The sequence below is a fragment of the Schistocerca nitens genome, chromosome 3, assembly GCF_023898315.1.
Source record: "Schistocerca nitens isolate TAMUIC-IGC-003100 chromosome 3, iqSchNite1.1, whole genome shotgun sequence".
NCBI classification, from domain to species: Eukaryota; Metazoa; Arthropoda; class Insecta; order Orthoptera; family Acrididae; genus Schistocerca; species Schistocerca nitens.
Window position 1 is genome coordinate 129,534,426 of NC_064616.1, and position 21,405 is coordinate 129,555,830.

The 21,405-nt window shown below is 41.2% G+C and overlaps 1 protein-coding gene across 8 annotated transcripts in view; it reads right to left on the bottom strand.

Moving 5' to 3' along the window:
* The window catches only part of LOC126248073 (band 7 protein AGAP004871-like), a 439,986-nt gene that overhangs the window by 38,257 nt on the left and 380,324 nt on the right, over nucleotides 1–21,405 (bottom strand). For all 8 annotated transcript variants that reach the window (XM_049948729.1, XM_049948732.1, XM_049948730.1 and 5 more), the window contains one exon: nucleotides 4,646–4,743. In XM_049948729.1, the coding sequence (XP_049804686.1) occupies nucleotides 4,646–4,743 (98 nt within the window). The remainder of the gene's footprint in view (nucleotides 1–4,645; nucleotides 4,744–21,405) is intronic.

The window sequence follows — 21,405 nt, forward strand, 5'->3', positions numbered from 1 at the left end:
ATGGAGGCAGTGATCCGATCTCTCCTCGAGCAGCAGCAGGTTCTTACAGTTGCTATCACAAAGTTGGGAGGCACAATGACTACGCAGGCTTCCACACCATCGGCATACCCGTCATCCTTTCACTCTTAAGACAATGCGCCCAAAGACTGGCAGGCTTATGAGAAGTGGCTTCAGCATCACTTCCTTGCTTTTGGTGTCACTGATGCAATCATGTGGAAGGCTTCGTTCCTTTCTCGGATTTCTCCTTGGATCTACCAACTGTTGTGCCAGCTAGTCCTGCTCCAGGAACCTGTATCATTTTCGTTCAATGAAATGTGTACATTGCCATAATATCACCGTAAATGCGTGCATGTCATTGCAGTACTTGTAGAGTTCTAGCATTGTCATAAAAAAAAACCACCAGTCTTACTGGGCTTGGAAGCCAAACTCCATGCCTCAGTCACAAATGACCGTTTGTTACTGATGCTCATCATGATTCCTATGCTGGTTCTATTGTCCATGATATTATCATCTGTTTGACTCCTGATAAGGAGATGTTTCAATGTGCACTACAGTGTAAGAATCCATCTTTGGCTGAAGTGTTGAATATTGCTCAATTTTTTGATGTACCTCATGCTGCTGGTGGTCAGATTGAGGCTTGGTCGTCAGGCATCAGTCAGTTTTCAGGAAAGTACAGCATGGCAGCTGTACAAAAGTGGCCTCTGCAGCACACTGGATAGTGATATGACAACCAACCTCCACATCAACCACAGCTCCGTGCTCTCATCTCACCCTACTGTTTCGTGTAACATGACAGGGCTGTGTGCCCTAAGCGCTGGGTGACTTGTGACAACTGTAGGAAAAGAGGACATATAGCATCTGTGTGTTGTTCCCAACCGCCTCCTAGACATGAACATGGATGTTAATTCTGTCTCCAGTGCTTATGTTTATCAAAGTGCTCAGACTACAAGTGGACACGGGTGGTTTACTAAACTCATAAACCTATATGGATTTTGGTCTCTGGTGTGTCTCCAGTTACTGAACATTTGGTGAGTTACAACAACAGCATATTCCAATTTTGAGGCAAGTTATGGCTCCAACTATGTATAAATCTATGGTTTGTTCCTTAACTTATTTGGTAGTGGATGATGATGGTACTTCAAATTTGTTCAGTCTGGATGTTTTCAATGCTTTTGGTTTTCCATTTTGGATGTGGTGCACCTTGTTTCCAGCCAGCACCCTTACCAGCAGTTAGATACTCTGCCTTCTGAGTTATTGTCTTTTTTTTTCTCAGATGGATTAGGTTGTGCCACTAATTTTGTGGCACATGTTACCCTGAAACCTATGACATGGCCGTTTTTTCTGTGCGTGCCATATTCCAGTGGCTTTGTGTGATCAAAGTGAAATGGAACTAGACAGGCTGATGTTGTTGGGGGTCATACAGCCTATTACATTGAGAGAATGGTTTACCTCCCTCGTGATTGTTAAAAAACTGACTAGTCATCTTAGCATCTGTAGCAACTTTAAAGTTTCAGTTAATGCTCAATCTATCATTGACACCTGTCCTTTGCCTCGTCCAGACAAGTTACTGGCTGAACTCACCAGGGACCAGTTTTTCTCCAAAACTGATTAATCTGAAGCCTATTTACAGGTATCATTGGATGAGGATTCTAAATGGCTCCTTGTGATTAACATGCCCTTCAGGTTGTACCAGTACTGTTGCTTCCTGTTTGGTGTGGCAAGCAGCCTGACAATTTTCCATGATTTTTGATGATGGCCGTTCCAGAGTGCATCAGCTACCTCAATCACATTGTTGTGATGGGTGCATCCCGGAGAGCATTTACGTAACTTACTCACCTTGTTCACAGTCTTACATACTGCATCGTTGAAATCCGACTCGGCCTAGTTTCGGCAAATCCATTGTGTATTTCTGGTTTGAAGTTTCTCGGGATGGTTTAAGCCTTTACATTGTCATGTTACCATGGTCTCAGCTCTGCCTCATTCTATCAATGTCACAGAACTCCAAACATTTTTAGGTGACATTGCTTACTACCACAAATTTATTATGGGTACAGGTGTGTTCGCCCATCCCCTCCACAAGTTACTCCACAAGAATGTTCCTTTTCAGTGGATGCTGACCTACCAGTAGCCTCACACTTTTTAAATATAAATTACATTTTGCTCATTGTCTGGTCACCACCTGGGTTTGGCTTCGAATACTTCTCAGTATAGACTCGGGACCATTCTCGTACTTCAACATGAGGATCGTTCTGAACGTCCAACAGCTTACACATCAGAAACGCTCAACTCCACTCAGCAGCACTACTCCTAAGTTGAAAAGGAAGTCTGCTATCATCTAAACACTCAAAAAGTTTGATGTGTTCTTGTACAAGTCTAAGTTCCACCTCATTACTGATCCAAAGCCCTAGGTTTTGTTGTTTAATCCATCTGTTTTGTTACCCAACAAAGTAGCACATCACCTTCAGTGTTGGCCCTTGTCTATGTCTTGCTAAAACTATGAAATACTCTTGTGGCCTACCACACAACATGCCAATGTCAATGTGCTGTCCCAGCTTCTGATGAAACCAGATCCTACTTTTGATCAGGATTAACTACTTTGTTTTCATTTAGATATTGAGGAGCAACATACAGTGGAAGTATTCCCTATCAGGGGCACCCAAATTGCAGCTGCTGTCACTGCCAAACTGGTTTTGCGTCAAGTTGTTCACCTCGTTCAGCAAAGTTGGCTGGACAGGACTCTGGGCAGGCCTTCTGATCCTCTGCTTAATTATTTTGACCTTAGTCACAGCCTTTCAGTATTAGATTGTGTTGGTTTCTTAGCTATTGATGGGCTGTTGCCTAGGATTGTGATCCTGGTCACCCTATTGCGAGATGTGCTTCAGCTCCCACATCAGGGACATGGGTCTCGCGTACCAAGTTATTGGCCTGTCAGCACGTGTTTTGGCTACACATCAATGGTGACATTATACATCTTGTCGCAGCCTGCTCTCAGTGTACTATCCAACAGGTGGTGCCATGGGCGATGCTCTTCAGTGGCCCGCACTGCAGCATCCGTGGGAATGTGTCCATGCTGATTTCGTGGGACCCTTTCTAAATTCTTCCTGAATGTTGGTTGTCAATGTTTCTCTAAATTTCCATATGTCATCTAGTGTCCTTTGACATCAGCTGCAATGATGATTCAGGGCCTGACCAAAATTTTTCTACTGAAGGTTTGTCTTATACGCTTGTGATGGATAACTGTCCACAGTTTGTCTCGGGCCTTCCATAATCTTTGCGCCCATCAAGGTATTTGACACCTAACTGCTCTTCCTTTTCACCCCCAATGTAATGGTGAGGCAGAACATCTCATCCACACATTCAAGGTTCAAATGAAAAATCACGTTGCAGACTCCTCCATGGACAATGCCTTGACACTCTTCTAGAGTTCCTACAGGTTTACACCAATGGGGAATCTGGGTCCAGCTGAGATGTCAATGGTTGCCAGCCACACACTCTCCAGCATATGCTCATTCTGCTCCACCAGTGTCAGCTTGCTCCTTGTCATGGTTCACTACAGGCTCCGTGGTCTGGGCTCAAGGGCGCAGCCAACGACCAAAGTGGACCACAGCTGCTGTGGTCACCGTCTCTGTATGGTGCGCATCAGTGATAGGCTGGTGGCACACCAGCAGGACCAGTTGTGTCCTCATGCCATGGCAAGAGCTAAGGGTCCAATGCAGTCACCTCCACCTCCTCCCTCATCACTTTCCCTGGCCCACAGGGCATCCATGGTGAATGGGTGGACACACATTCCTTGTGGATATCACTGTGATGTGCCTCTCCTACGGGATCCAGTGCTCCTGGCCCCTGCTGCCACGCCTTCACACAAGGCTTTGCTCCTACAGGTGATTTTGCCACTGGCTGGGCCAATGCCTTCGGGCCCTTCAACACCAGCAACACTGGTGCCCCCAACTGAGCGGCCAGTGCCTGCATCGTCAGCACAGTTCCACCATGTCAAGGAACCCTCAAGGTGCTACCAGCACCATTGTCACTGGTCCTTCACAGGGGAGCAGCCGCTGCGTGTGTTCACAGCCGTGCCACTTCCACCCTTATTCACTAGTTCTGGCCCAGAATCTTCTGCTACCACAACCATCATCACCTGATGCATCTGCTGCAGAGGCCATGGATGTTTCAACAGTCACGCTATGGCCTGCATCAGAGGAACACCTTTTCCCCAAGGGGGCAGAAGTGGTATGACCCTCCATGTGATACTTAACTATGTGTTGTAGGACCAGGCTGCCGGCATGCTACACTTAGAATATTCTGTCAATGGCATATGTGTGGGCCTGACACCAGAGGCTGCCTGAGCCATATGACTTGTGCACAAGGCATGGCATCCTCCGCACTGCCTAACGGAGCCTTCCTTTGTACAAGCACAGTGCAGCAGGCTCTTGCTCTTGTATTTTGTTCGTTCTTGCTGTCTGTAACTGCTTGTATCAGTGCCTGGACTGTTTATATATTTGTGCCTATGTTCTCCACTGTTGTTAACCTGTATGTAAAGGAATAATAAACTTTGGTTCATTGTGGCCGTGCTGTTGTTTGTGTTTTACAGTATGATACACTATCTATTATACTTCAGCTGAACTTAACATTCCTTTAATACACTTACCTTGTAGCTCATGAAAATTGCAACTGGAAAGGTGAGAATGAGAAGCAGAATTGAGAATGCTGTGGCTAACACTTCAATGCAACCCAAAGGCTCTGGATCTGCAACAAATCATACATGTACAATTTTAAAAAAGGAGACTAAAAACAAAATTCTGAGTGTACATTTCAGGAATCTCCCTTCTCTCAATCTTTAAACCAAAATTATAAAAATTCAAGCACAAATAATGCACAGTAATCACACCCATTAGCTTTGTGGCATAAAACTTCCACCAAAATAGAAAACTTAATAATGATTAGCAGCTTCAAGAGACACAAGGTAGTACACAAATATCCTTCACAAAATTGTTTCTTCAACTATAATAATGGTTTGTGCCTTTTGGTTTTCACTGCTGTCAATATCTAATATAAATGTAAGTGTTTAGGAAGTCTTTTCTGAAGGTATTTGTTTGGAGTGCAGCTGTGTATGGAAGTGAAACATGGATGATATACAGTTCGGACAGGAAGAGGATAGAACTTCTTGAAATGCAGTGTTACTGAAGAATTCTGAAGATTAGGTTGGTAGACTGGATAACTAACTAACTAACTAACTAACTAACTAACAACAAAACTCCTTTGGCAACCTGGAACTGCACACAAAGTTGTTCACACAGTTAATTAACTTCTGAAATAATATATAGCTTTCAATCTATGGTGCAAGCATAAAAAGGTCACAGTCTATGTTATCGTATATTCAGTGAAGTCTGTGACTAAGGTTTCCACCCAGCTGAACTATGAGGGGGCTTTTCAGTTCTAATAATACTGCTGCAGAGCTCAGGATTTACCCACTATGCTTACCCACTGAGTGCAGATTGTACAGTTTCTTGTCACACAGAGACTGTGAAGATAAGAATTAATTAACAGTAGCTCACACTGAAACCTGTGGGCAATCATCTTGTCGACACCTCATCTGTGAACGGAACAGGATCAAGCCTTAATTTACACTGAGGTGATAAAAGTTATTGGATATCCCCTGATATCATGTCAAACCTCCTTTTGCCTGGCATAGTGCAGCAACTTGACGTGGCACGAACTCAACAACCCATTGGATGTCCCTTGCAGAAATATTGAGCCACGCTGCCTGTATAGCTGTCCATAATCGTGAAAGTGTTGCCAGCACAGGATGTTGTGCACAAACTGACCTCTCGATAATATTCCATAATTGTTCGATGGGGTCCATGTCTGGCAATCTGGGTGACTAAATCATTCATTCAAATTGGCCAAATGGTCATCAAACCAATTGCAAGCAACTGCAGCACACTGACATGGTTCATTGTCATAAATAAAACTTCCATCATTGTTTGGGGACATGAAGTTCACGAACGGCTGCAAATAATCCCCAAGTACACAAACATGACCATTTCCAGTCAATGATCAGTTCAGTTGGACCAGAGGACCCAGTCCATTCCATGTAAACAGAATCCACACATTTATGGAGCTACCACGAGCTTGGAAAATGTCTTGCTACAACTAGGATCCATGGCTTTGTGTGATCTGCACTGCACTTGAACCCTACCATTAGCTCTTGCCAACAGAAATTGGGACTCATGATCAGGCCAATGTTTTTCACTAGTCTACGGTCCAACTGATATGGTCCCAAGCCTAGGAGAGATGTTGCAGCCCATGTTACACTTTTAGCAAAGACACTCACATTGGTCATCTGCTGCCACACTGTTCTAACGGATACATTCGTTACAAGTACCACATTGATTTCTGAGGTTATTTCACAAAGAGTTGCTTGTCTGTTAGCACTGAAAACTCTACACAAACACAGCTGTTCTCTGTTGTTAAGTGAAGGCTGTTGGCAACTGCATTTTTTGTGGTGAGAGGTAATGCCTGCAATTTGGTATTATCAGCACACTCTTGACACTGTGCATCTCAGACTACTGAATTCCCTTATGATTTCCAAAATGGAATGTCCCATGCATCTAGCTCCAACTACCATTCTGTTAATTCCCACTGAGAAATCAATCATGTCAGAAATGTTTTCACAGAAATCACGTGAGTACAAATGACAGCTGTGCCAATGGACTGTCCTTTTATACCTTGTGCATGCAAAACTACCACCATCTGTATATGTGCATATCACTATCCCATGACATTTTGTCACCTCAATGTATTATGTAATAAGAGGTACTATATGATGGGCATTTCACAGTGCTTTTCCAGGCACAGATGTTGATACAGAAGTTCAGTTTATCTTGTAATATCTCCACCATATACCATTAGTCAAGTATGTTCTGCACATGATTTAATACAACTTATGCTGTAGTATGTTTCCCAACAGGAGATGTGGAGAAACAGATGGCTGCTCCGCTGAAGAAGAGCAATGTTCGGTGATCCGTTTTTTCTGGTCAGAAGGTGTATCAAGGGCCGAAATTCATGGAAGACTTTCGGTACAGTACGGGAACAGTGTTTTGCCACAGTGGAGTGTCTACGAATGGCTTGAAAAATTCTGAAATGGTCGCACAAGTGTTACGCACGATGAAGGAGCTGGATGACTGTTTACCTCCACAAATGAAGAAACCATTGAGTGTTCATGTGAAATGATTATCTTAGACAGACTATTAACTATTGACAAAGTGGCACATCGTCTGCAAATTACTCACAGTTCTGCCTACGAAATCATCCACAACAGACTTGGGCTTCATAAAGTTTGTGCAAGATGGGTCCCAAAACAACTCAGACAGTTGTATAAACAAACGCACTTGGACATCTGCAAAAAACATTTGGATCACTATAGTAACGAAGGGGACAACTTCATAGACAGGATCATTACTGGTGACAAAACATGGATCCATCATTATGAGCTGGAGAGTAAATGGCAGAGTATGGAATGGAAACATCCAAATTCACCACGCAAGAAAAAGTTCAAGACCCAACCATAAACAGTGTATGTTACAGGGAGATGCTTACTGCCAGGCTAAAGCCTGCAATTCAAAGCAAATGCTGAGGATTGCTGTCAAAAGGTGTTGTGTTGTTGCACAACAGTGCCCGTCCACATACTGCTGCCCACACTGCCAAAACACTCCAGAAACTCAAATTTGAAGTACTGGATCATCCTCCATATAGTCCCGATCTTGCCCCCTTCTGACCATCACTTGGTTGGTCCACTCAAACAGGCATTAAGGGGCCATCGATTTGCCTTTGATGAAGCAGTGAAAGAAGTGGTGCAACCCTGGCTTGCAGCTCAACCGAGAACATTCTTTTATGAGGGCATCAGGAAGCTTGTACAACAATGGACCAAGTGTGCTATAATGCAAGGAGACTATGTCGAAAGATGATCTTCTTGTAAGTTTCCTATTTGATTACAATAAAATTTTATAACTACTTTGCGCGTAATAATTGACTTCCCCCGTAGATATAGACTTCTGCAGATGTTTCTCATCTCAACCACAGTATTTCATGTACTTAAATAATATGGGTCATCTAACAAGTATATAAAATTTTACTTTTGGCATATTCATAAAATGGAATGGAATGGAAACAGCTGACACAGCTCAACTATAAAAATAGTAAATATTCAGCATTAGTTCAGAATCAGCTGATTTGTTGTTGTTGTAATGGTGGTGGTGGTGGAGGATCCAACATTTCATTAATATTGTTAAGTCCCACTCATTTTTATTCAGACAAGAAAATTGTCTGCATACAAACTTCAGTTGTCATGTGCTACAACAACAGCAACAGGGAAGCCCTAAATGAAGGAGCCTGGAGCAATAATCAAAGGCAATTCCTCTGATATATCAGATGACTCCTCCAATACTACAGAAGTGGAAGCTGGTCTGCACCAACACAAAGTAGCATTGATAAAAACTCAGATGACATCCAACAGAGCAGCCATTAGTTTCAGCCATGAGCCACTTTTCTCAGAAAGTGGACAACTGCATTGACTCATTTGGTATCTGCACACAGAACAATAGTAACAGAAATGTTTCATTGTCCTTTAGGGCTAGTATCAACTACTCTACCTACAGATGAATGCAGCACAATGTTACAGAAAATATTTTTATGTCATGCACATTTTTTTCTTGTATGTGTTTACACAAAGTTAGGAATTCCCTCCCAATTACGGTGTCCTATTTTTCACATCATAGTATGTGATATTCATGAAAGCAAGTGATGGAATGATGAAAACACAAAATAGTTTGCAGACTGTCCTGTTCAGTCTGTGTGAGCAGCACACATGTTTGAGCAGAATGGAAAAAATCTGTGTGGGTTTCCTGTGAACTTTATTATTTTATTTATGGCTTAATTCAGGTATAACTTTATAAATCCCATCAAAGTTTGGTACATCTCCACACATTTAAGTTCTTTTCTCTGCTATAACAGCAAAAATTGCACAAAATTTTGTATACAGGACACCTCGTTCAGTATTATGACAGGAAGAGGAAGAATGTTATTCTTCTCAACTAATTAAGGAAACGTGATCACTATGGGATATGAGGAACATCTCTGAATATCACTAAATCATACCTGCAAAATAGGAAACAAGCAGCAGAAATGCAATTTGAACAAAAGAAATATTTATCATAATTTCAACAAATAAGCCATGGTGTACCATAATGCAGCATATTAGTAGCCCTGTTGTTTCTGAGATATATACATGACTTATGACTTAACTATGAAAGGAAAATGATTCTTTTTGCAGATGACACCACTAGCATGACCATTGGCACTAATATACTTGATATCATAACAAAAAGGAAATTCCTAGTCGAGTCAATCACTCAGTGTCTAGCAACCAATAGGCTAATTCTCAGTGAAGAGGAAACTGAAACAACAATTTTAGTAACAACATCAGAAGAATAATAAAGGAATCCACAACTATAAGAACTGGATATGAATGTAGTTCAAAAGACAAAGTTCTTAGGTCTCACTGTAGACACTGTTTGCTGTTGAAAGACCACACTGCTTCCTTCAACCAGCAAATTAAATTCAGCTATATTGATTCTCAGAAACATATACTAGTGCTTGCATGAGAACATAAAAACAAGTTCAATAAAAATGAAGATATTCGTACCATGCTATCAGAAACAGTACAAAGTTAAGAGTTTCACAAAATGACACAGCCGAACTAGAAAGCAGCACTGTTTGTATGGCAATAAAACTATAGAGCTGTTTAGCATTTTTATTTTAAACATTAGCTTGAAAGAGACATTTAAGCAAACAATAAAAATATGGCTTACAGAAAGACCTTTTCATTCAGTCAATGAACAATTTCATGATGTATGCTTTTGAACAATGAAATGCATGTGAAACAGAGCAGTGTTATGTCAAATCTGCAGTCACCTTCATGAAGTTGGTGTCTAAGAACATAGGTGTTTGTCTCATTAACAACACAGCATCCTAGTGCACCAAGACAATCTAAGACAAGGAATAACCAGCTTAGTAGCTAACTGATTTACATCTTGTGGCAGCAGGTAGTTTAAGGGCATAGGTAGCTAAACTGCTTTTAGTACATTTTTAGACATAAAGAATGGATACATTTTTCATCAAAAATCTCGAACAGACAATGATTTTAAAATCTTGACACCTAATGCTAATATAAAGTAATAATGCACATACGGCTCAACTATTTGGATCTACAACACACCGACAGTGGCAGCATTCAACCACGCACATATGTGACACACAATGACTTTTATTATATTCTGTTTGGTTGTCTTATCATAAAAGGAAGCCATGAGTTAAGGGACAATTTTCTACCAGCAAGCACTTGGAATGCAAAACATCTTGTTCACAGTGCTGGAAGGATGTGCAGCATTGGTGATCCAATTGCTCCACTCATTGCCACTCACTATCACTTTTGTCCATCCATTTTGCCACTGACATACAAGTTGAAACTTCATTGTAGATTACGACTATACACCGTGTAAGGACCTGAACCTGAAACCTCACCTTTCACAGGCCACACTCTTACAGATGAGATGAAGAAGCACGACTCTTGACTCACTCTCACAATTTCTCCTCACTACCCAATATCATTTCTTATAGGACAGTTAGCCCCACAAGGTATTCATGAGAACTGTGAACTTTGAGAGGGAAGACACAGCTATTGGCAGAAGTGAAGCTGGGAGGGTAGGTTGTCTGCCAGGGTAACTAACTGGTAAGAAAACTGATCGCCGAAGGCAAGGTTCCGGGTCTGAGTCCCGGTCAAGTATACACTTCTAATCTGCCGAGAAGTGCAAAACGGCGCATTTTCCATTACACATTGAAAGACTCATTCGGGAGACTTATAACTTATTGTCTCAACAATGCTGTAGCAAACCACTACAGGAATGATCATATTGTTACAATGCATTGGTTAAAACCTTGCTTGGTTACGCCATCATTACAATCAGTGCACCCACGTCACGGTTCTCAGCATAAGAATGATTCCTCTTCTCTAGAGATTGAGAAGGCTGACCTACAGATCACAGACGTTCCCAAGTGGTGATACTGCAGTGCATGGTGCCAGAGGCGGATTTACATATAGGCACACTAGGCACGGGCCTAGCTTTAGAGGGCGGCATTTTTGGTACAGTATTAATTCAACATTTTACGTTTTAAAGTAAGTGCTCTTACAATGACAAAAATTATTAATACTGTCAAATAATTTGGTAGTTTAAGCAAGCCATAAGAACGAAAATCGACAATACAAGCTTTGCAATATTATCAGTTTACTTGGTGACTAAATGTAACTTCAAATACTCAATTTCCGCCCGCAATCGTTTTTATGAAATGGTTCAATAGTATTTTACAGTAAGCTATCAGAACAGTCGACAATACTAGCTCTGAAACGTTGTTATTCCGAGCTGTCAGCTTCTTACTTCTGTTCATTGAGAATAAAGAAAGAGGCTCCAATGAAATTAAATTATTCTACATGGTCGTTCTTGTCTTTATTTTATTTCATAGCATAGTTCGGTCAAGTAATCCAAGCTAGTCAGTTAGTTATCACCGTCGTGTTTAAAGTGAAAAACTTCGTGCTCGTGTGGTAAGATTTTAAACAGGTTACTTTTCATTTACAAACTTATTTTCCTTTGTGCTGGTGTTGGTTGACAATTTCGTATGTGTCTTTAAAATTAACAAGAGTGACAAAACCAAACGTGCTAAATTAAGAGCGGGATTTCGGAAATTAGCGACGGAAAAGAGAGACCGAGAAGCTAATGTCTACGCTTGGCAACGTAGACAAATTTTTCACAAACAAATATTGCTAATTCGACTTCGATAGGTCTAGCACTACATCTGTAGTAAAAGTAAATTAAGATTTAAACATTATACAGTTATGATTTAAATCATATTTTTTGAGGGCCCTATTGGCGCAAAAATTTTAAATACACCTCTCTATGGTGTATTGCACTTAGAATTCGTTAGATACGACGGGCTACTCGAAGGTCGAACCATAACCTGTGCATCCCTAGGTGGTGCTTACATGCAGAGTGTGGGACATGTAACAACTGCACATCTGTAGATGGACTAGGTTGATGGTGTGGTGAGAAATCCATAATTCAGATGTGAGGATCTCGATGCAATGTGAAATTGTTCCTAGACAGCTGCTGTACAGAAATGAGTTCTTGAGCTGTATGTTGGTGCCTCTGCAGATTCCTTTCATCTTATAGATGGAAACCCTATATATCTGATGGTGAATGACAGTTTCACTACTGCTGCTGGTTGGGGATTTTCTCTGCCCGGGGACTGGGTGTTTGTGTTGTCCTCAGAATTTCACCACCACCACCACCACCACAATTCGTGACAGTGGCTAGATTGGACTGTGTACAAATTGGGACTTTGTACGGGCGCTGATGACCGCGCAGTTGAGCGCCTCACAAATCAATCATCAAATGGTTCAAAATGGCTCTGAGCACTATGGGACTTAACATCTGAGGTCATCAGTCCCCTAGAACTTAGAACTACTTAAACCTAACTAACCTAATGACAGCACAGACATCCATGCCCGAGGCAGGATCCGAAACTACGACCGTAGCGGTCGCGCGGCTCCAGACTGAAGTGCATAGAACCGCTCGTCCACAACGGTCGGCAAAACCAATTATCATCATCATCATCATCATCATCATCATCATCATCATCATCACTAATGCTGCTACCAGTATGATCTTAATTCCTACCATTCACTTCCGTGATTCGTTTGGCAGAGTTATTTTACATTGACCAGTACTTCTTACGAGTTACGACTGACCTGGAGATTGCACCCCATGAATAGCAAAGCATCTATCTAACAATGATCATTCCTCTGAATCCATTCCACCTTCAATATGCTCAGTAACTATAATCTCCTACTAATGATGTTTTGAATTACCGTTAAAAGCTTAATTTTTCATAATGTGTTCTCCCCTACTTGTTCTGTGTTCTGAGTGCAGTACACAGAAATATAACTTTTCCTGTTAATATCAGCAAACAGATGTTCAAGCAAGAGAAGCATTATAGTTTTCTGAGGTATCCCAGATGCAGACTACACGTGTACACTGTGATCTGTGTGAATCCCCGAACCACACTACATTCGTTTGAAAGCCCTATGAGCACTGCTTTGCCATGTGTTAAATGTGGAGCGGACGTTTCAGGAGCGACACAACAGCAGGAAATAGACACTCCAGCTGTGCAGGAGCCTAAAAACACGTTTTCAGGTGATCTGGTTTGAAGATAGCTGCTGTGTTAAAGTGCCACATGTAACAGACTTTCGGATGTATCAACAGATTCTGAAAAGGCGGTCGTTACAGAATGGTCATCAAATGGTGCTCTTCCCTTTTTACAGTAAATAGGCAATTATCTGTGAATGTTACGGTACTATTATGACTGCAATCATAAGTTCAGCCCTCTGGTGTACCAAAAAATACAAACGAATGACCCAGGAACGGGACGCCAACGTAACAAATAAATCAGGTATCATAACAGGAGTATGCGAACTCAAATGGATGTTGCAGTTCGAAATAAGGACGCAGCCAGAAAGTAGGTTTAGCGGTGCGTGCTGCAAACTGCAAGGACTAGCCTTGATTATATTATGACCTTTCCCTTTGCTGACGTGCAAGCGAATGAGACACGCCCCTGCTCGGAAAAAAACAGGCTTATAATGTTAGAATGGTAGTATCTATATCCTCCAGCAGCACAAGAAAGAAACTGATTCAAAAATACTTTTACCTACATATAGGTACACCATATACGCTTGAAAGCCCTGTGAGCACTGATTTGCCAGGCGTGAAATGTGGAGCAGACGTTTCAGTAGCAACGCAACAGCAGGAAATAGACACCTTCAGCTATACACGGGCCTAAAAACACACACATAGTGTTCAGATAAACCCTAAAGCACAAAACTGTCCAAATGTGCACTTAAATCTTCTACCGCGGTTTCGATACTGAAACGAGCTTGTGGAAGCACGACAACGCGTTGAAAGGACCCTGTGGAATAAACAGTGATGACAAAAGTCATGGGATAGCGACATGTACATATCCACATGGCGGTAGCATCGCACACACAAGTTATAAAAGGGCAGTGCATTATCGGAGCTGTCATTTGTACTCATGAGATTCACGTGAAATGGCGTCTGACGTGATTATGGCCTCATGACGGGAATTAACTGTCTTTGAACGCGGAATGATAGTTTGGAGCTAGACGCATGGGACATTCCATTTCAGAAATCGTTATGGAATTTAATATTCCGAGATCCACAGTGTCACACGTGTGCTGAGAATACCAAATTTCAGGCATACTTCTCACCACGTACAGCGCAGTGGCCGACGGCCTTCACTTAACGACCAAGAGCAGAGGTGGTTGCGTAGAGTTGTCAGTGCTATCAGACAAGCAACACTGTGTGAAACAACCAACGTATCGATTAGGGCAGTGCGGCGAAATTAAGCGTTAATGGGCTATGGCAGCAGACTGACGCGAGTGTCTTTGCAAACAGCACATCGTCTGCAGCACCTCTCCTGGGCTTGTCACCTTATCGGTTGGACTTGGAACCTAGACTACTGGAAAACCGTGGCCTGGTCACACGAGTTTCAATTTCAGTTGGTAAGAGCTGATGGTAGGGTTCGAGTGAGGCGTAGGTTCACGAAGCCATGGACCCAAGTTGTCAACAAGACACTGTGGAAGCTGGCGGTGGTTCCATAATGATGTGGGCTGCGTTTGCATGAAATGGATTGGGTCATCTGGTCCAGCTGAACCAGAACCGGAAATGATTATGTTCGGTTACTTGGAGACAATTTGCAGCCATTCATGCACTCTGTGTCCCAAACAACGAAAGAATTTTTATGAATGATAATGTGCCATGTCACTGGGCCATAATTGTTCGCAATTGGCTTGGAGAGCATTCTGGACAATTTGAGAGAATGGTCTGGACACCCAGATCACCTGACATGAATCCCGTCGAACGTTTATAGGACATAATCGAGAGGTCAGTTCGTGCACAACATCCAGCACCAGCAACACTTTCGCAATTACAGACGGCTGTTGACGCAGCAATATTTCTGTAGATGACTTCCGACGATTTGTTGAGCCCATGCCACGTCGAGTTGCTGCTCTATGCTGGGAAAAAGGATGTCAGACACGATATTGGGATGTATTCCATGACTTTTGTCAGCTCACCGCATATCAAAAGTGTGACAAAGTTTAAAAAATAAAATATTTGAAAACAAGATGTGGCGTGCCTCCAGCATAGAAGGAGGCAGGGAATAAGTGTTGTCAGTGGAGGAGCAGTAGCACCAGAATAACTCTGTCAGGACAGCTCAGTGGCTTCGAACATGAGACTAGTCACTGGATGTCACCTGGGTAACAGATCTATCAGAGACATTTCAAGCCTTCCAGAGCTGCCCAAGTCGACTATTGGCGATGTGGTTGTGAGTTGGATACTTGAAGAACAACCATAGCTAAACCAAGACCAGTAGACCCTATGTACTGACGGACAGGGACCGTCGAGCATTGCGAAGGGTGGTTGTAAAAAGTCACAAGAAACCAGCACAAGGAATCACTCATGAGTTCCAAAGCGCTATAGCAGTCCAGCTAGCACAGTGACTGTGCATAGAAATTTAAAAATAATGGGACACAGTGGTCGAGCAGCTCTTCATAAGCCACACATTCCTGAAGTCAATGCTAAGTGACACTTGAGTTGGCAATCTGATGGAAGGGTTCGGGTTTGACAAATGACTAGAGAATGTTACCTGTCATGTGTAGCATGGAAATGAAGGTGTTACGGGTATAGGGTCCCTTACTGCGGTGAAGAAAATGCTAAAAGTGGAAAGATATGAACATATTTTACAGCACTGTGTGCTCCGTATGGTAGAGGAACAGTTAGGAGAAGAAGATTTGTTGGTATCAGCAAATCCACCCTGTAATTACGCATCATCTGTAAGACAATGCTTTGTGGACGACAACTTTCCTGAAATGGACTGGCGTGCCCTGGGTCCCTACTTGACCTCAGTGGAACACCTTTTGAATGAATCAGAAAGTTGACTTCATTCCAGACCCCAACGTCCAGCATTACTACCTTCTCTGGTCTCGGCTCTTGAGGAATAATAGGGTGGCATTCGTCCACAGAGGTTCATACGCCCCAGCAGAGTTCAAGCCGTCATAAAGGCGAATGACGGACGCACTCCAGTTTATGGCCACTAATATATGTCTAGATACCTCTGATTCGATTGTGTACCAGACACTTTAATGGCCAGTACCTCGAAGGAGTGTGGCTCTGTGGCCAACTGACAGACTAAAAATCCAGATGTGTATGGTTCAATCAGAAGGTGTCCTAGGATTGTTTTCTAACGCCGATCACAATGATTTTATTACATGCGAAAAATGATACGTTGCTGCGTGGTTGAGAGCCCGTGTCAAACTGCAGGTCCCCCTGTAACTGTTTAATCTAAACAAAATGCAAATATTGTAGTTGTTAGGCCTAAAACTGGAAAACAACGACGAACTTTGTATCATATTTTACATAAATAAATCTAAACCCCCAGAAGATGACACATAGGTGCAAAACATGTACGGGTAAATAGAAAAAGAAACATGCTGGCAGAAAGAAACGTATCAAATAAACTCTCTCAAACAGTGGATTTTGAATTTGATGAGGTTAATGAAACTGAAATAAGCAAGGTAATCCTCACATTAACGAACACACACTCAGATGGATGGGATGGTATGTCAAGTGCTGTAGTTAAAAATGCATAGGAGAAGTAGTTAAACCACTAACCTACCTCACAAACTGTAGTATTAGGGAAAACATTTATCCTAGTAGTCGATAAACAAGCATTGTTAAACCAGTGCATAAGAAGGGAGGGGCAAAAGAGGCTTCAAATTTTCTTAACAGAAAAACAGCATGGTTTTAGGGAAGATCGCTGAACAACAACTGCAGTGACTGAATTTCTCCGTAAAGTGTACAACCTCCTAGAAGGAATGAAGACAATGGGCATATTCTTAGGTCTTTCAAAAGCCTTTGACTCGGTCAGTCAAGTGCAACTCATTAAGAAATTGAAGGTATACAACATCAAAGACTCCTCTTTGCAGTTACAATCCATAAACTTAACAACTCGCAATAAGTGTACTAAAATTTCATGCAAAATAGATAATAAATTCATAGATTTCCCGTATTATAGAGATACAGATGCTGCAGGAGTCAATCCTTGGTCCCTTTCTCTTCTTAGATTATGTCAATGACATGACTCAACCCTTCAAAAATGGTTCAAATGGCTCTGAGCACTATGCGATTTAACTTCTGAGGTCATCATCAGTCGCCTAGAACTTAGAACTAATTAAACCTAACTAACCTAAGGACATCACACACATCCATGCCCGAGGCAGGATTCGAACCTGCGACCGTAGCGGTCGCTCGGCTCCAGACTGTAGCACGCACAACCGCACGGCCACTCCGGCCGTCTCAACCCTTTAAATCACATATTGTAAGCTATGCTGATTACACCTTCCGCTTATTTTACAAGAAAGATTTTGAGGCATTACAGCCAGTTGCAACTGGGGGTGTATCAGAAGCAACCACATATTTTCTACGCCAGTGCCTAAACGCTAACATCAGTAAATCCTAGCTACTAACATTTAAAAAAACTGGTTCTCATGAGGTTGAAATAAACTATATATGTGGAATTATGTCAGTAAAAACAGGTATGTTTCTTCGTGTCCACCTGGACAAAAGTCTTTGTTGCGTAAATCACATTTATTCTGTATGCAAGAAAATCAGCAGTAGGTTGCATTGATAAGCCAACTGGCAAAAGTAGTTCCAAGTCAAACCTTAAAAACAGTAAATTATCGAACAGTTTATCCATTTCTTCATTACGGTATTGAACTTTGGGGATGTGCAGCCGACTCGCACCTGGATAGAATAGTAGTACTGTAGAAGAGTGCAGTTAGGTTAATGCATGAATTTCCGTCATGAAACATTTGTCCAACAGATATTTAGCTATATTCCTTATATTTTTATAAACTTTTTGTGAATAGTAAAAAGGAAGCAAATAAATTCAGTGATACACATAACAACATTAGAAGTAATAGAAGTAATGCTATTTCAGGCAAAAAGCAAAGTTAAAAATAACTGGCAATAGTTCTTATAGTAATGGGAAGATATGGTTCAACAAGCTGCCACATACTTTAAAAACTTGTGAAGCAAAGCTACTTCACAGGTTCTAAATTGCGCACACACACACACACACACACACACACACACACACATATATATATATATATATATATATATATATGTGTGTGTGTGTGTGTGTGTGTGTGTGTGTGTGTGTGTGTGTGTGTGTGTGTGTGTGTGTGTGGAATATTCCGCCTATTCTTGGAGGAGCATAGACATATTAATAACTCGAATACAACGTATTAATGTTTCACAATAATTATTTTGGAACATTAATAACTGTATTCAAGTTATTAATATGTGATATATTTAGACAATTAAGGTGAATAATGTTCTACTACGGTCTGTAAGTGTTGTTTATGTTAATTCACTATATAATACACGTATAAAGTATGCAAAAGTCACTGGATTGATGGCTATATCCAAAAAATGTAAATAAATACAAATAAATAAAAACTGTGTTTTGCTTAATGCGGAATTTTGTACTTTCCCTTGTTACATGCTCTATGTAATTTACGTATATTAAACATGTATTTCAGTTTATAATTTACAAGTTCTTTAACTTGTTCCACATCCCTGCGCCTCCCATACATACAAGGATCTACGGAATATATATATAAGAGACTAATGAGGAGCAACGGCAGCCACGGTAACAGAACACGAGCCAAATGGCATAAATCATATTCCATTTTTTGTAAAAATGTCATAAAAGATATCACGATCAACAACACAATATTTTAGAGTTTTGAAAGAGAAATGAAATCCAATAACTGTGCTCTGGCTTCAGAATGAACACACAACCGTGCTTCGACACAGTGAAATATAAAATAAAAACAAAGCGAATTTCGTTCTCTTCTTACGGTCTTAATTCAAACTGGTTACAGGACAGTAGTTTTCAAGTAAAGAAGAGCTTTCGCAATCCACATTGCACGATTGACAGCCCCTGGAGCGCGGAAAGATACTCCATGAGATGGTACTCTAACAAGAGAAATTTCAGTTAATTCAAAAAATTCAGTAAAATTCTCCCTTGGCTGCTGTTTTCTCGAAGTATCTCGCACAAAATCTGAGAATAGCGGCATATCGACTTGCTCCAAGTATTCCTTGACCTTTTCTTGGTGAATCCCTGAGTAGAATCAGTTACCGATGATTCAAACAAAGCATTTAACTTTTTTTTCCTTCAAGATGACCTGTGTTCCTACACATCGTAACTGGTGGCCGTTTCCGTGCATCAACCTTGGCTCTCCTTTCAATAGTTGACTGATCAAAATTTACCTGTCGTCTCGAAAATACTAATCTTCAAAGTATTAAGATGTTCTATGTTCTCAATTTTTCTCTCACCTATAAACCTCCGATTATCTCCAGCAGGATCTTTTAGTTAACTACATTGTAGATACAAAACTTCTAATTTTGGTAAGTAGGGTTTCTCAGCTCATGTGTTGGAAAGTGTACTTTTTCCCAACAACACATCACTTCTCCCACACAGCTAGTGGGGTACTTTGAAGTGCAGATAATTTATGCATTCACAAATTGTAAACGTTCATTTGAAAAATGGCAGTTTACTTTCATTTATTTCTGTGAGTAATAACCAAGTGAACATAATACATCCTATAAAGCAACTGAGGAAGTAAGCATTGTACATGCTACGATTGCTACCTTCCCTCTGAAGTAGGACCTCGTTGGGTCGTAAAAATGGAGAGGCACAGCTTGTCCTGCCCCGTGTCTTCCTGTCTTAGTTTCATTGACCAGCACGTCACTCGACCAGTGTGATATGAGAACACATTCAGGTATGGAAAATGAAGCAAGCAATCGGCCTACATTAGGTAATCAACAGAAATTTAAGCCTTTCTTTTTTTCTTGATTTTTTTATATTTTTGAAGCTCTGGGACAGCGTTTTCTCTTATCCTATTGAGCCCAAATATGATAGCTCAATTTTTTACATGAAGTAGAACCAACTTGGAGGATAGACCAAGGGACACTGACAAAATTTTAAAAAGTACCATATACAAGCTAACCTTAAGGTGCGTAGCTTCTGAGACGTAATATTCAAGGCACCCTCTAGTAACTGTAACCCTTTGCCAATATGAGGGGCTTTAACATTCTAACTTGGCTTGCATAGTAGTTTGAGATCACTTTTAATGCAATTCTCTATCTAGATCCATACTCTACGAACCAATAAGAGAAGCATGGCAGATGATACTTCCTAATGTAATATACACATGGTGATTCCATGATGAATGATGGAGATAGGTAGTTGTATCAATTTGTGGTGAGCGACCCAGTGCGGAAAAAACCACGTTGAAAATTACAAGCGAAAATCTTTCCGACACCTCTGATAGTGGACCTCTTCTACTTCTCGCTCTTTGCTTTCCATATTTTGGAAGCAGAGTGTATGGACCTAAAAATGAATAAAAGATATTGCCCAGTAAACACTGGCCCTAAAATTCACATCTTAAAAGTTAAGTGCACTTGTTCAGTAGAAGACATATGTTTCACAGTAGCAAAGATGAACAAGTGCTCAAAGCTCTGAAGGTATGCTTTTAGAACCCCTGTTTACTAGGTAACTTTTCTTAGTCCACAGTACATGCTCCCAGTATATGGAAAACGAAGAGATTGTAGAAGAAGGGGTCCACTGTCAGAGGTATTGGTACAATTTTCGCTTATAACTTTCGACTCGGTCGTTCCGAACCAGGGAATCTGACCCTGAAAATATAAATTTACCGTTCTCCATCATCCCTGAAAGTTTGTGACATCATCACGGAATCGCCCTGTATATTAGGATTTTTCCCCGTTCCGTTCATTAGGGAGCGAGGAGTGAATGACTGCTTAAATGCATCGGTGCACGCTGCAGTTTCTCTCCTTTTGTGGTGCGGACGTGTGGCGCTGTTTCTAGTAGTAGTAGTAGCAGCAGCAGCAGCAGCAGCAATATTAGTTTTATTCATCCGTAGATCTCTTTTTACAAGGATATAGGACATGTCAAAGTATTTACAAATTTAGATCAATTTAAAATAAGCTAATTCGTACACACATATATTTACAGACTTCTTGTGAGAGAATCATTAGATTTACTCCTGGTATACAATACTTTTTTTTACAAATAACTTATTAAATAATGTAATGCCACACTGTTCACTCATATCTCACTATCAGACATTGCACA